This window comes from Peromyscus maniculatus, chromosome 3 (assembly GCF_049852395.1).
Source record: "Peromyscus maniculatus bairdii isolate BWxNUB_F1_BW_parent chromosome 3, HU_Pman_BW_mat_3.1, whole genome shotgun sequence".
Classification (NCBI taxonomy): domain Eukaryota; kingdom Metazoa; phylum Chordata; class Mammalia; order Rodentia; family Cricetidae; genus Peromyscus; species Peromyscus maniculatus.
This window is the reverse complement of record NC_134854.1, coordinates 83,601,741-83,619,428: the sequence shown is the minus strand read 5'-3', so window position 1 is coordinate 83,619,428 and position 17,688 is coordinate 83,601,741. Positions and strand designations below refer to the sequence as shown.

Here is a 17,688-nt window from a genome sequence, read left to right as displayed (position 1 = left end):
GAGTGTCTGTCATTTGAACTAAGACAAAGTCATTCATCTTAAGTAGCATCATTGTAGTTAAATCTTAATCAGTCATGATGGGCTCACAGTAAGAAATTCTGAGACTGTTTGGATGGCTTTGAAAATACACATATTAAAATTTAACTGTTCAGAGACACAGTGCACTTCTTGGTAATGTGTATACATAGTAGAACAGTCAGCATGAATCGGGGAGACTTGTGTAACCTCTCCTAATTTAGAGAAACTGTAATTGCATCTTTGTTTGCAGATGAGCAACCTCTGAGACTTGACAAAATGGCTTCCACCACACACTTTACCTAATTATGTTCAGTTTCCCGGAAGTTAGCTACCAAAAGACAGATCAGCTTTTAATGTCATGGGTAAAGCTAACATGAGTGATTAGATTAAGTTGAAGGACTTCAAATTACCCAGTGAAACTCTAACAGGAAATAAAGGTGTTGTTTTGAATTTTAATTGCCAATATTTGGTTTCTATGTGCAGAGCAAATAAAGGAACAAATGGAGAAGTCATTACTGAGCTAGCATTGATTTGATGATCAAATCTTCCTATTAGAGACCCCAATTTAAGGCCTCTCTCTCACAAATATATGCATAAACATAATATGTATATAGCATATATAGTATATACATATTATTAGATTTTTCCCATAAGCCATGAAATACTTTTGAGAACATATATTTTCAGTTAAAGCATACCACTGACATGTTTCCTATATAAAATTGTATTTATAATAAAAACAAGATTGGAGGCAGTGAGAAAATTAGAAACAAAATTTAACGAGAATTCTTTTTGGTGAGGACCAAATACTATGTTTTAAAAGTAGTATTAATTTTAAAAGGTAATGTTTCTGGATGAAATGGACCATGTTTGCCATGGCTCAGTAATAGTACCCTATGGATACAGGAGTTTATTGTTTTCTTCTCCACACTGTTTGTCCCTGGTGGCATCAAAGAGGGGTTGGGGAGCTGCTGCAATGCTGCTTAGTGTGAACTGCGACCTAGGAAGTAATTGATGTCCTCTGAGACTCATCATATTTTAATACTTCTGAGGAAAAGTAATTGCTGCACCTATGAGTCTTGTAGGTCTTCCTTAGCAGCCATACACCCACTCAGTCATCCTGGGAGAAAAGCCAAGTACTGATAGCTGCAAAGACGTCTTAACAGCTCACTTGTGTTCAATTTCAAGTATCTGATTCTTGCTTTTTCAACAGTTTCATAGATTAAGAGAGTCTTTGATAATATCACTGATTTTTAAGTTTTATTTTAAGTCCATGTATCGATTAATAGTACATTGTTACTTAAGCTATAAAAGCCTTTATCCTTCTTTTTTTGATGTACCTGTTTTATATGTATGGGTGTTTAATCTGTATGTACGTCTGTGCATGAAGTGCCTGTGGAGAACAAAATGATGAGGAGGCTGATCTCCTGAGATAAAGATGATTGTGAGCTGCCATGTGGATGATGGGGACTGAACCTGGTTCTTCCAGGAGAGCAGTAAGTGCTCTTAACTGCTGAGCTACCTATCCAGTCCCTATGCTTCCTTCTATTAAACAGAATTTTTTTAATGGTTCAGCACTACTGGATTGTTAGTAAGATTTACCTGATTTATAGGATGAATTTGATTATGGTTTGATGAACAGTAAAGTTCCTTTGTTTTTCTCCTTTAGAACAGAAAATTAATAAAAAGAAATGAGAGGTCATTATTATGTATCAATATTTTATTTATTTGTTTTTTCATAAATATATTTAGATCACTGTTTCCCCCTGCTCAAATTCTCCCAGGTCTTCTCCACTTCTTTATCCACCCAAGTTCATGTTTTCTGTCTCTGTCTCTCTGTCTCTCTCTCTCAAAAGAAAAATATGAAAATCAAAGTGAACACCAAAAGAAGTGTGAAAAAAATGCCACTGAAACAAAAAGACCCTACAAAATACATGAATTCTTTGTATTGGCCAACTACTACTGGGGATAATGCTTTCGTAGGAGTATGGTTCATACACCCAGTGACACTCAATGGACAAAGCTGTTTTTCTCTTCTTTACAGTTATCAACTACAAATAACTTGTATTTCCAGCAGCTGGAGTTTTGTGTACACTTCCCGTTATTTGCACTAAAATTTTTGCCTTGCAGGAGTCTGTGCAGATTGGTGTATGCTGCCTCTCTCTTTTCTCAGTTTGTATGTGCATCAGTTATGTGTCTGGAATCTTGATCTATTATATCATGAAAAACACCTAAAGAATTTATCTATATTTCTTCCTCATCAGCTATTTTTCTGATGTGAGCCACCAAGAGAAAAAAAAATATTCCTCTGGATGGAAAGCAGAAGACAAAGAGAAAGAGACTCTAAATAACAAGTATAAAGATAACTGAAATGTCAGATACTGAAAATACCCAAGTGTAAGTTAGAATAGTGAGGTAAGGAGCGAATGCCACTCACTGGGAAGAAGTCCATTTGTAGAGTAAGAAGCCACAGGTGATAGGAGGAGGAAGAATTATTTTCTTGTTTTGTAGGAGAAAAACACCTCCACTTTCCCCAATAATTTGATTAATAAATGTCACAGAAAATAATAAAAAGTTTCTACAAATGGAGCATTCCTAATATGATGTCATATTGCTGCTATTGTGAGTATCCCTGCTTGATAAAATATTTGAAGAAACCAGCATCTACTAAGGAACACCTAAAAACTCTAGTGTGACCAGAGCAACTGCACACCATCTAAGAACACATCCTGGCCTGACATGAGTTCCGTGAATTCCTAGTAAACATTTTAAATACTACATTCCAAGTTTTTTTCTAAAAGACTTTTCTGAACCCTCTGAGGGCCTACTGCAGAAACCCTTAATAGAAACATTCCTTACCCAGATGGATTGCATTTTCTTCCACTCCAGAGGAGTAAGCACAAATAATATATTTACTTAAATGTGCAAATTCTGCTTTCCCAGGAATGTATGGGAACATATGAGCAATATACATACATACATATATAAATATATAGAGTGTACATATATATTCACAAATATACATGCATGTATTCACAATACAAATGTCCTCAGTCACCATCGCTGTGCCATCATTACCATGTTCTCCTCTTCCCTCTCCTCCTCCCTTTGTGCTTTCTTACCTCTCTCCCGCCTTGTACTGCCTCCAGTCGTTTCAAGCTTAAACCCTGAAAGAAAAAAGTATATATGATACATAATTACACACAAGGAATTAACGAATGATCATAAAAAACACTATAGTGAGTAAAAGTACTCAGGATTTAGTTCCTGACAAAGGACTTTGCTCTCTAGTGTTATGTCTGTTTTGCATAGTAGAATAAGAAAATGCAAGTCCTTAATACACACTATGCTTAAAAAAAAGAAGGGTTAATCTATATTTTAGCAAGATAATTGCAAAAACATACTTGTGACTCAAAATGGAGAAATAAGGTTACTGATCGCTCACATCTATGTTGTCTGTCTGTCTGTTTGTCTGTCTACCTACCTATCTAACTATCCATCCATATCTATCTGCCTATCTATCTGTTATTCCCTCCATCCATCCATCCATCCATCCATCCATCCATCCATCCATCATCCACAATGCCATTGTTATTTGTAATCCATGTTCATTGAATCATTGCAAATTAGTAAGAGAGTATAGTAGAAGACTGATTTAATATCAAAACCAAATGCAATAGTTAATGCCTACAGTTATCCTAGTAGTGGTTGCTTATCCTGGAGATGTGAGGCGGAAATCACATCAATGCTACAACACTTTTTTTCACACTTTTCTCATCCTGATTCCTTCCTTTCATTCTCCTTTTCCTCTTTATTTTACAGATTTTGTTTATTTATTAAATGGTTCTTTGATTTATACATTGTATTAGATATTGGAAATACAAAAGAATGTATATATAAAATAGTGCCCAAAGATCAGATGACTAAGCTAAATATATGTGATGACCATCATCCAGGTCGGAGAAGGAAGACATATAAAGGTCTCCTTCCTGAAAAGGGCTGACATAGTCTTAAAATTCAGACTAATTCTTTAATTTTATCTGATTTCATATACATATATGCAAATATACATATGGACTTATAATGTTCTTTATCAATATGTATATTTTAAATGTTCATCACAGAGCAATAATAAATTCTTGAAGTGATATATATATATATATATATATATAGTAATTGTTTTGACTTGATCATTATAATTTGTCTGCACATATAAAACCTCAGACTTTATCTAATAAAGTGATACAGATGTTATATACCATTAAAAATATGTTAACAGAGGCTGGAGAGATGATTCTGGCTGCTCTTATAGAAGACCTGAGTTTGATAACTAGCACCCATATGATGCCTCACAACAATCCATAACTCCAGTTCCAGGGGTTTAGATGTCCTCTTCTGGGCTCTATGGGCACCAGGTAGCAATGTGGTGCACAGACGCACATGAAGCCAAATTACACATATGCATGTATGCATGTTACTTTTTTCAGAATTAAAAACTAACAGAAAATAGAAACATAGATACAAATTTATACTAACAAATTCAAAACATATTTTTTGATTTCTCTAGCTGATTTAACATAGTGGGAAAGCATGGACTTTTTTCATAACAAAATTAAGAAGTTCAATTTGTCATAGTATTTCTCTATTTCTGATGAGACTCTGAATGTTCCATAACTTGAGTTATTAATTTGCATTGTCTTCAACATATCAGGTAAAAAGATGAATTTGGGAAAATAATGTGCTATGCTTAAATATTCTAGCTACACATTTCATAATTTAACAAAGAACCATTAACTCTTTATTGTGATGCTAATTAACAATCATGTTATAATAATTTAAATATTTCATATTTACAGAGATTAAAATATTGTTATTCCTTTGAACATCAGTATTTACGCTTAGGAGATTATGCAGTAATGTTTCAACATATCATTTCTACATATATGAAACTACTTTCTTGAATTATTCTGGTAAAGCTATAGAAGAAAATATTATTTAATCTCCTGCTCCCCTTCACAGAACACACATTACTTTGTTGACTCTGCAAAAGATTCTAAAATCCACTGACAGAATATGGATAAGTAAATTTTAGCCTGCCTTCTGAACAGAGATGTGTCCCCAATCACAGAACATATTTTGAAAAGTTTGAATTCCAAGGAAATCCCAAGGAAAGAATATAAAGCCAAACAGCACTTCTCAAACATGGATGCTATGGATAAAAATACCTCGAAGTGGATTCATTTGCACACGTTTTAGTATCTGGAAGCAGTATGCAGGGCCATGTTTGAATTCAGGATGATGTGGTTTTCATCTCTAGTTCCCAAATTCTGCGTCTGTCCTCCAACACATTTCATTATCTCTCTCACCATAATCTTTGCAGTTTACGTTGATAATCATCATAACTAGCACACCTGTTCATCTTGAAGGTGAAATGAGACGTGAGCTATGCACAACAAAGGCCAATGCTGCTTATTTCTCTTCATCTTCCAACTCATCACCTACTCTCCAGTCTCATCATCAGTATTACACGTATGTTTAAAAGAAGACCAGTTTGAATAAAAAATACTTGTGGTTTTCCTTACATTTGAAAAATGCAAATTATATAGGAAGTATTCATGAACAGACAAGGAAGGAGACAAGTCACATTTTTGGCACACATTTTTTTTTTCTCATAGGATATTTTAATAATTACCTTTTGAGACAGATTTTTTTTTATTTTTTTGTGGTGTAAAGTACTGTTTTTTAATTCAATCTTTCTGTTCTTCACCCTTCTGACTACCTTTTTCAGGGGTTTAAGTTAATTGTTATTTGTCCCATTTGCCGCTGATACCTTATTTTGTCAAATAGTTTCTATTTCCCTGTTTCTTCATTTTGCATGTTTTCTATAGTTGTATCTACACGTTTATAGGCCTTTTAATCTACATTAACTAAACTGTGACAGTTTGTTAACAGTTTTATTTTACATTTTTATATATATAATTGGTATTATCATGTGTTTTTTCCCATTCTCAAACCCTTCACTTACTTTTATACAAAACAGTGACTTGATTGCTTTGTCCTTTGTCATTTCCAGCTTTGTTTCTATTGGCTGAATTTTCTTACTGGCTGTAAATCTCACTTATCCATTTCCTCTCTTTTCCAGTAATTCATTTTGTCTGACAAATATTGTGAATTTTATTTTATGAATGCTACATTTTCTCTTCAGAGAGCTAGAATTACTTCTTGCAGACATTTAAGTTTCTGCTGATTCAAACTAATTCCTCTGTGGCTTGCATGAAAGTAAAGGGAAGAATCTAAATTAGTTTTCAGTGTTAAATCCTGCTGTTCCTAAGACTCAGCTCTGTCCTCTCCATTTAATATACAGGATCTCATAAACACTGCACTGACGTAGCCAAAAGAAACTCCAGGCTGTCGAGAGTACTGGTCATACAAGCATTCATGATACTCTAGTAATCAACCAACTTCCTTCCAGTTGCTTTTCTCCAGGCCATGGGGAAGGTTAGATTATATATGTGGAAATTCCCATTTAAAGACTTTAGTGCCAACATGAGATAGTCCCATAATCTTCAATTAGCTGAGCAGTGACATTTAAGACAAGTGGTGTTTTCAGGTCAAAGACATCCAGTCTCCTTCCTTGCCATCTACCTACCACACAAGAGGAAACTTTTGGCATTCCTTATGAGTTTTATTATTTCCACTGAAGCACAATGAATTCATTTAGAAGAAAATTAATGTATTTTCACTCTATTCTCTGAGACAGTTGGGCTTTCAGAAAAACAAATAAAAACATCAGCAGTCAAGTTATTCATGTGTATATATTCAAATTTGTGTGCATATTATCTAGCTCATAAAACTAATACAAACAGAGAAATCTAATTGATTTGAAATCTATTTCAATATTCTTCAAAAGTATAGATATAATATCTATCTAGTGTGTCTAAAGTAAATTATATTTTAAAGCACTCAAGGGAATGTGACTTGGCAAGACATATTTCCCACAGTGTATGTATTTTCTCACTAGAGAGTATAAACTCTTTGCATTGATCAAAATTAATCACCCAAGACCAAACCAAAATATTATAAATATTTTAGGTAGAGAGAAGAATTACCCTGAAGCAAATGTTCTGCTGTGTACTAAATTAAGATGGTTTAGCAAGGCCTAAGTAGGAAAAGCTATTAACTGAAAAAATAGAACTTTTTACCCAAATCTCCCCTGTACTCAGATATTTGTGGATGGGCCCTTGCAACTGTTAGGGTATGGGGTCAATTGGGTCAGTGGGTGGAATAGTTGAGTAGGTGTGTGATGTCAGCTGTCAGAAAATTGGGCCTGTGAGACACTATCCCCTTCATGATGGTCAGAATCCTCTTGCAATTCCTATCATCCCATGTAGATTTCATCAGGTCTGTAGTACCCAAATTGATGGAAACATACTATCCAGAATCTATGACTTGGTTGGTTTATTTTTCTGATATAGAAACATACAGAGTGGATGTATGGAATACACATTTTGCTCTTAGTACTTAAGATATTATTGTGTGATTTTTTTAGACTTAAAATGTTATGATTTAACGGGATGAAGTAAAAATTTATTATTAAAAAGCTTATAATGACTGTATGACTTTTTAACATTTAGTCTCGGCCATGAGGCGCAGAGCAGAGACACAGGTGCTGTCAATAGCTTGAGGTTCAATAGCTCCATTGGACAGAGAAAGAAGCTTGCAGCTAGGAACCTGATTTATGCTTTGTGGCAGTTCCAGAATTTGAATCTCAGGTACTGGGGTTCAGATTTGCAATTATCTTTGTCTAACAAAATCTGGCTAATACATCTATCATGCATCTTGTCTGAAATGCTCTGTAACTTTTGGAGCATTCTTGACCACATATTCCAAATTACACAGCTTTAAAATTTGTAATTTTAAGCATAATTGCGATAATCTACATGAAACACAGTGCCATGCTCAGCCCCACGACTGTCTACAGTGTGTTTTGAGCTTTACTTGTAGTTTGAGATACCACTGCTCTTGGCATTGTACAAATGAAAGAGTGACTCTACCACAGTTTTCAAGTAACCATTTTTTGTGTGTTTTCTGTACATCACTGTACTGACTCAGTGTTCCAACTGGATTAATTCTATTCATACAGTCAACTTGTACAAGGTGGAACGAAATGACATTTTACTAAATATAATCTATTTTCAAACTATTTTTCTTTTTTAGAATAAAAGTCACCCTGCTTTGTATAATTATATTGTTCATCTTACTTCTCAGCTGTGGTGAATGACCCAGAAGAATCGGAGGTGCCCAGTGCCTGGCTTCTCACACCTTAGTAAACACTCGTCAATAGAAATTTAATGTTTGGGAAGAAGGGTACACTCTTGAAGGATAACAGCAATACTTAACCCTCTGTATTATCAATAAACATCTCCAGGAGTTCAAAGATGTCACATTTGTTTCAGTTTAGGTTGAGTCCATGAGTTCCCCTAAGAGGCTTCCGATAGCTATTTCTATACACCATGGCTTGTCAGAGACGCTGATGGAAGTACTTAAGGGGTTAGGTAATTTCAACATGGCTTAATACCTTAGCTGTCCATCTTGGTGGTTCTCTGAATTCAAGCTTTTGAAAATTTGGATGTCAGTATTTTCCTTTGTTTGTTCACTAGTAGGCTTTGTGTTTTGTGTTACATTTTACTTACTTTTCTAATAAAATCTTTAAGCACACATGAAAACTTAATCCTTATTTGAGATTCATTTTCTGAGTGTCAGTATTGAGGTACGTGACACCTCATGTGCTTGTTGAATTAACTTAGAAATTCAGAACTTTTCTCATGGCTGCTTACCCTCACAAAAACCTCAAGAAATCACTCTTACATCTAATCTCTTATCTTCTTTTAAAGTTAAAAAGCATAGTTTAAATGTGTGATTTCCTGATCATTCTTGCAGTCAATATATTGGATCTTTTCCTTATTTAATGTTGACAATGTAAGTCTCAGAGAAATTTCAAAAAGCATGTGCTTAAATATTTAAACAGCTCATCAGAATTTGATTCAAAAGTTGTTTAAAGACAAAAATCACTCAATGTCAACATTTATAAAATTATTTTTCTTTCTGTTCTATCTACTTTCGATGTTAGTCATAATTTGCAACTTTGTTAACCTGTGCCTAAAATCTGTAATCCACACCAAATGTTTCAAACTGTTCTTCATCTCCTGTTTCAACATTAGAGATGTCATTATTCTCAGGTACTTTAAGGCTTCACTATTAAGTTACTATCAAGTCATTTTGAAAATGGAAAGTGCACGCTGTCTTTGAAAACTCTGCACTCTTCTAAAGGAATACATTTGTAAATGACAAAGATTGTTTTGTGCATTGATTTCTAACTCCAGTTCAGCTTCCTAAACTAAAGTAGCAATCCTTATAAGATTACATAAGAATGTACAGGTCATGAGGCATGTGACAACATCATAAGGTGTCTAAAAGTGCAATGACCAAACATTAAATAAAAATCAAGCATGTAAGGAACGCAGTTTTCTCCACAGCAATTGCTCACACAATTGCTAGTTCACCACAGCCTTGGTTCTGAACAAGCACACTTTTGTTCTGCCAATGATGTCACACCACACAATGTCAGTGCATGCTGCCTGAAACACATTGGTTCAGATTGGGGGCTATCACATAATAAATATTGCAATGCTTGTATTGGTTGTACAAAGCATTCTGCACTTATAAGTAACAAAATGGATTAGTTGTGGAAATACATTCAATATTGCCCATCATCATGACTCTGCATGTATGTATCAAATTAGATTATATTTGAATTATATTATATCAACATGCTTGATTTTTAAATTGATATTAATGTCTCTGTTTTAAATTTCATTTTAAAATATTGTTTGTTAAATTAATTTTGTTTTATATTGAAAAAATATATATGCCAAGTTTTGAATGGCCTTAAGCACAGTTCTGCCATTTTGTTCTTCATAGTCATGAGAAGTGCTATTTGCAATGTTGGCAATTATAACACCAAAATTTTGATAAACTCGGAAACATCTAAAACCTCTCCAATATCAAGTATTCATCCAAAATTTCTTTATGGAAAATTAAATAAACAACCCATCTCATTAGTGTGCAAATTTGCATTAATCTTTCAAAAAGTGTAAAATTACATGCATGTAATTTTACATGCACTTGTTTTAAAAATAGATTTTTTTTATAATTTATTATCAGTAAATATTTGATTAGCACATGTGTTTCATATGCTATATATTGAAGGCCACACAAAAAAATTTCAAATGTAAAAGGGGCACAGTTTGAAAATATTTATGATGCCATGAACTAAATTACTTGTGTTATGGAAAGCACATTGCACAACTACATTCTATTGTATTGTAAGTGACACCGTCAAGTCTAACCTTTTTTAATGTTGAGAAACTGAGGTAAAAAGGTTAGGTAAATTGTACAAGAAGATTTAAGTCAAAGGGAAGAGATTTGAATATTAAACCCAGAGTGTCTGTTTGTAGATACCCTTTGTGACTCAGACACACTTCTTCCAAAAACAACCTGTGTGCTTAAGATGGGCTTCTTGTTTGAAGTAGAAAAATGTTTTTAAAAGTGAATTGAATAGCCAATTCATTTTATTAAAGTTCACAGAATTGACCTAAACAGTGTAATTTTTATACTTTGAAGAAGTAAATGCAAGACAATAAAATATTGGGTTTTAATTCATTCAGGATTTAGAAAGAAATGTGGGGAAAATATACGGTAAATGAATTTGTATTTTCAGAGTCCTTGATTCCTTGGAAAGAAATGTGAAATTCAATTGATATATTTCCTGAGGCAGACAAAGATTAAAAGAAAATTAATGTTACTGTACGGGCACAAATAACATTTCAAAGAGTTTGTGATTACGGTTGCTCCAGGCTAATGAAAGTATTAAACTAGTACAATGTGTCCATGTCCCCAGAATCCTGGCAGTATTCACTGTGGTACTGCAGAACTTAAATTTCTTCTGCCTCAGGGACTTGGATACTCTATTTTAGGAGACTTCATGTGGTAAAGTTTCTCCTGAAGTGGACTACTTCTAGGATTTCTGGTGTTCTCAGTGGGGTGGTCATTTCCGGAAAAGAGTCTTTCTGCATCAGATATGAGACTAATCAACAATTTAGAATTATGGACACTCAGAGTACTGTTGCTCCTAATAGCTTCTACCTGACAATCTTAAACATGAAGTTGAAGAAAACGTCAGAAAATAAGTAATCCTATTGGATATAGATATGTGTCATACTAATAAATACACACACACACACACACACACACACACACACACACACACACACACACACATATATATATGAACACATACTGCTCTAGTGCACAGCAATGGTGGGAAAACTAACTGACAGGGAGTTTACATGCGTAACTATCATCATCTAAAGTGTAGCATGTAATATTGTAAAAGCTGATCATTTTCTTATTTTTAAAATTATTCCCTTGCAATCTCTTTTGTATTAGTTCTGTATTGTCAACCTCGGTTTTCTTAGTCTTCCTTACTGCAATATTCTTGATGAAGCCTATTTTGATTTATATCTAGTATTAAAGTCTGCTGCCCTTTTCACCTCCATGACAACAAAATATTCGAATGTACTCTAGAAGTTTATTATGATTGTGCGTCATCTGCAAGTGCCACATAAGCAAAAATCCTTGGCTGTGTCAATTTTGGAATGATCACAGATGGCCAAATAGTGCTTGGTAGGTGCTAATTGAGCTAAGTATGTAGTTCAGTATTTAATGAATAAAATGTTTATGTTCAAATATTTATTTTTATTTTGTTCATGTGAATGCATGTTTAAGAGAGAATATGTTTGCTCCTGTATGCACATGGAAGTTAGAAGGAGACATAGACACCCTGGAGCTGGTGTTACAGGTGATTTTGAGTGGCCAGATTAAGATTTTGGGAATTAAATGTAGGTCCTCTGAAAAGAGCTAATTTTAGTCACTGAGCCATCACTCTAGCCCCTGAATATTCACATTATAAATTGTTTATGTATTTAAAGAGGTCAAAAAGCTTATATTATATGCAGTTAGAAATTCCAAGCATTACAAATATAAAAATAAATACATAAAATTTTATTAATAACTTAGAAGATTTAGCAGTTATGTAAATCTTATTCGACAATTAGAAAAACAAATAGGTGCTATTACATTTTTCTGTGAAATATCTAAAGATAATTGTGGACAGAACTTTATGAATAAGAAGTTGATTGTCCTGGTGGAAGCTCCACCTCAGCCTCTGGCACCCTGGCATCCATACACCCATAGAGACTGGAATGTTCTGGTGGAAGATCCACCTCAACTCCCTTCCCCCATCTCTTTGCCCAAACCCACCTTCAAAGGCTGCCAAACCTGTCTCCTCCCCCAGAGATGCTCAAGACCACTTCCACAGGGTTTTTAAAGCTGCATCCCAGAAAACAGACATATGGTTTTCCAGTCTCTCATCCCCATCTCCTCTCTAGGTGGTGGTGGTGGTGGCTGGAGAATCACCCAGGAAAGCTTTACCCATTAAACTGGAACTTTTGCTAATTCAGTCAGATTTGATCTAATTTGGATTGCTGCGTCAGCAGAGAGGCTGATCAGGGTGCCAAAAAACCTTTTATTGATTTCAGACTATCTCTTAGAAAACAATTCTTGATTGAAGAGTGTCCTGTTTCTGTCAAGATGATAGTAGTTATTTCAAGATTCAAATAATTATGATATGCAAAATACAAATGAATAATTTCCACCAAAATTACAGAAAGTGGAAGATAGAAATCTATCACATTTATTGTACTTTAATTTTAAATCATGATTTAAAGAAAAAAAACATATTCAGTGCAGAAAGAATAAGTCTATATTACAAATTGAGTACAGATAGTTAAGAAATCATGACATCTCATACAATTTTATCTAATAAAAGTTAAATCATATTTAATATGTTTCTTACACTGAATTTGTCAACACTTGCTAAGTAGACTCTATTGAAAATCCAAGAGGACTGGAAAATGATGGTTTTAAACTTGGCTTCCATGTGACTGCCTGGGCATCCCAGTGTCTGCCCATCCTTTCTTTGTGTTTCAAACTCTTCTTCACTGTATTAACCTGCATTATGAAGTTCTTTTCTTTTATGGTGTAACTAGTGTTTGAAGAGGGCTCAATATCTGCATTTCCTCAGAATTCCTTGAACTTGATGAATCCATGGAAATCATAAGGTTTTGCAACTGTCTCATTGTCTAGAGTGGTTATTCTACTCTACTCTCTAGGTAATTTGCATTCTGTGGCCAGCAATAGAATACCAAATCTATTTGTCCTCCCCCCCCCCCCGTCTTTGGGAATGAGTCAAAAAAAAATGACCATGTACACAAACACAGATTATTACAGATTATATCTTATTGAATATTCATCAATATTTTGAAAAAAATCACTGAGCTTTCCTACAAATTAAGGGTATCTACTCTTATTTTCTTTTACATGAAATTTGTTTATTTTTATTTTATGTAATTTTTTTTTCTGCCTTTATGTCTATGTATCACAGGTGCTCACAGAGGTCAGAAGAGGGTGCTGGATCCCATGGAATTGAAGTTCCAGATAGTTGTGAGTCATTATGTGGGTGCCTGAATTGAACCCAAGTCTTCTGGAAGAGAAACCAGTGTTCTTAACATCTGAGCCACCTCCCCAGCCCCAGGGGTCATCTCTTGACACATTTCATAGTGGTAATATGGGCCAAATGTCATTATTTATAAAATGCTCTCCTCAGAGCTGAAATACAGCTGTAAATAAAACATACTGCAGTCCTTAACCTCATGAATCACATAATTTAATAATTATAGTTAGCTTATTTTGTGGTTTTATATTTATATATGATGTGTGCATATTACAAACGATATTTTACAGAAAAAATAGTAAATTAGGCACAATCACCTATATCATGATATACTAATTTATTCAACCAACTTTTTTCTTCTAATATTATTGCAGTGAAGAAAAGAGTGGCTGGATCACTTGATGAAAATCTATGTGATGGCAGTTCTAGGCCATTTCTTTGGTTTTTATGTTAATGAAATTATCACATGAGCATCTAAAAATATTTATTTTCTGTTGTGTGATATCTTGATCACATTATGACAACAAGATTTGCTTTGAATCAGAGGGTAGGGTGAGATAATAGCTGACAAAAATTAACCATAGACCTTTGGGAAGATTGAGTATAGATAGAAAGATAGGAAGTTGTAGGGTAGAGCTTAGAGAGGGTCTTGGCCCTTTTGGATGGAGAGACAACAGTTATAGGAGGTCATTGGTCACTTCTCTGCCATTTCTCTGATCATTCAGGCTCTTATCTTGATATCTAACTCCTGAATTTTTATTGATAAAGAATAATTCGATAAATGATAAATGCATTATCTGGTGTCCAACTCAGTGCTTCCCCTGGAGCTCCTCCTCAAGCCGATGCCACACCAGATCAGCTGCCTTGATGCCTGCTTGGGCTTTTATTGTTGTTATGACCACTACACACTCTCAGCTCCCAGCTATGTGCAAGCAGTTTTAGCTGCCCTTAACCAGGCTGTGCACTGCCTGTGTTCTCTGACCAGTCATGCTACTCAGCAATAGCCAGCCTCTCATTTCACTGTCATTGTCAGTGAAACTATCACAATGCAGGGAGTTAGGTCTCTATATAGTTCCACGATGGATTTTGGGAGATAAATGTCCGGCTTCTAGGGATTGGAACTTTATCTCAGGTAAAAACAAAGCTCAATGAGTTGAGTTTATAGGGCCAGAAGGATAGAGAAGAACATTAAAGTTATATGTGGCTAACATAGCAATGAATTTAAAGGGACATGATTTGTTACAGCAAGATTAACATTTGTCCAGTCTCAGAAACAAACCATAAACTAACACATATTTCCAAAAGAAATATTAAAAGACGTTATAAAGAAGATTCACTGACCATTCAAGTTGTACATAAGTGGGACACAATAGCTGTTGATCTTTCAAAGATACCAATGGCCCTGCCTTTAAAATGGTTAACTGACAAACCTGTCTGCCTTGAGCAATAGCCTTTGACACCAGCAAAAGTTTATAGGCATTAGAACAGCTGGTACAGAAGCAACTAAAGGCATAATATTGAAAAACCAACCAGTCCATAGAATTCTCCTATATTTGTCATTAAAAATAAATCTGGAAAATGGAGAATGGTAACAGATCTAAGAGCTATCAATAAGGTGATTCAGCCAATGGACTCTTTAAAACCTCGAATTCCCTTGCCTTCTCTATTACCCAAAGGATGGTCTATCATAGTGATTGATTTAAAAGACTGCTTTTTCACTATACCTTTACAAAAGATATCACTGGAAAGGTCTTCCATAAGAAATGTTAAACAGCCCTACTATGGGTCAATATTTTCTAAAACAGTCATTGTAAATAATTTGTAATCAGTTTCCTCAATCTATAATTTACCATTAAATGGATGATATCTTACTAGATAATTCAGACGCAGATGACTTAGAGAAAAATTTGAAGAAGTAAAGAAAAATTTGCCTTGTTGGAGACTACAAATTACTCCTGAAAAAATGCAAAGAGGAGATTTTGTTAATTACCTCGGATTTAAAATGGGTTAATGAAAAATTCAACAACAGAAAGCACAAATCAGGAGAAATCAATTACAAACTCTTAATGATTTTCAAAAATTTCTGGGAGATATTAACTGACTATAGCCTACAATTGTATTGACAACCCAAGAACTAAGTGATTTGTTTCAAACCTTAAAAGGTGATAAGCAGTTAAATAGTCCCAGAAAATTATCAACTGAGGCTGAGAGAGAATTGCTTTGGTAGAAAAGTAATTAGAGGATGCACATGTAGATTATTTAGATGTAGAGCTTGACTATATTCTGGTTATTTTATCTTATACAAATTCTCCTATAGGAATTCTTATACATAGAGGAGATAATTTCTTAGAATTGATATTTATACAACACAAACAGAGTAAGAAATTAAAGATCAGTGTAGAAAATTTTTCTGAATTGTTATGAAAGGAAAATTAAGACTGCATCAATTAGCAAGAAGAGACCCACAGAAATTGTGGTACCTTTTACTAATGCTTAAATTGCCTCATTATGGATGGGAAATGAACATTGGTAAAGAGTTTGCAGTAATTTTGGAGTAGGAGAGATTAGCAAAAAAATCTGAAAGCAAGAGACTGCAACTTATAAAGACAACTTATTGTATCCTTCCTCACATTGTATGGGGAACACCAATTTTAGAAGCCTCTGCATTCTATACTGATGCACACAAATCAGAAAAGGCAGGTTATAAGTCTATAAATTGACTCAAAGCCCTTATGATTCTGATCAAAAGTCAGAATTACGTGCTCATCGTATTTTTAGATTTTCTAGAACCTCTTAGTATAGTTACTGACTCTCAATGTTCAGAGAGGGTTTGCTGTGTAATAATCCTTCGGTACCCTGTGTAAATTGCACTGTGAATAGTTTAATAAAGAAGCTGACTTGTCAATAGCTGGACAGGACAAGGTTAGGCAGAAAACCCAGACTAAGGACACTGCGAAGAAGGGCAGAGTCAGAGCAGTCACCAGCAAGATATGCAGAAGAAATAGAAGGTGTAAGATGAAAGAGGGGTAACACCACACAGCAGGATGTAGATGAATAGAAACAGGATAATTGTTATAATAATAGTTGTAAGAGCTAGTTAGTAATAAGTCTGAGCTATCAGACAAGCATTTATAATTAATATTAAATCTCCATGTTGGTTGTTTGGGAGTAGCTACCAAGACATAGAGAAACTCCATATACAAGTATGGATTTTTGTATATTGATACAAATTTAAGGTTATTTTTATTATAATGTATATATGTTTCTACTCTTGTTAAAGGTTTTTTGTTTGTTTGTTTTGTTTTTCCAAACAGGGTTTCTTTGTGTAGTTTTGGTGCCTATCCTGGATCATGTTCTGTAGGCCAGGTTGGCCTTGAACTCACAGAGATCCACCTGGCTCTGCCTCCCAAGTGCTGGGATTAAAGGTGTGTGCCACCACTCCCTGGCTTGTTAAAGCTATTTTTATATATTGATACAAATTTAAGGTTATTTTTGTTAGATCATACTGTGCATACCTTTCTGCTCTTGTTTAATGTATTTTTATATATTGATGCAAATTTAAGGCTATCTTTTAAAATATACTGTGCACACATTTCTACTCTTGTTTAAGGTATTTTTATATATTGATGCAATTTTTTTTCAGAGCTGAGGACCAAACCCAGGCTTGCTAGGCAAACGCTCTACCACTGAACTAAATCCCCAACCCCAGATGCAAATTTAAGGTTAATTTTATTAGAACATACTGTGCATATGTTTCTACTCTTGTTTAAGGTATTTTTATATATTAATACAAACTGAAGGTTATTTTTTGTTAGAACACACTGTGCATACATTTCTACTCTTTCATAACGTATTGTACCTATGCAGCTAATTTAACAATGTCATATACATGCCTAGTCCTTGAAAGTAACAAACTGTTTAGGATAATAAAGGAATGCAGGTTAGTAGCCATCTACCTAATACAATAAAACTTGTTCTCATGTTAGATATGTTTTCAAGGTCAAACAGAGATATAGTTTAGATAGCCTAGACTTCAA

The 17,688-nt window shown here is 34.4% G+C and overlaps 1 protein-coding gene across 2 annotated transcripts in view; it reads right to left on the bottom strand.

Annotated features, from left to right (window-relative positions):
- Ccser1 (coiled-coil serine rich protein 1) overlaps window positions 1-17,688 on the bottom strand; it is a 1,158,948-nt gene that overhangs the window by 417,834 nt on the left and 723,426 nt on the right. For both annotated transcript variants that reach the window (XM_076566874.1, XM_076566875.1), the window contains exon 10: window positions 3,141-3,185. In XM_076566874.1, coding sequence (XP_076422989.1) covers window positions 3,141-3,185 — 45 coding nt within the window. The remainder of the gene's footprint in view (window positions 1-3,140; window positions 3,186-17,688) is intronic.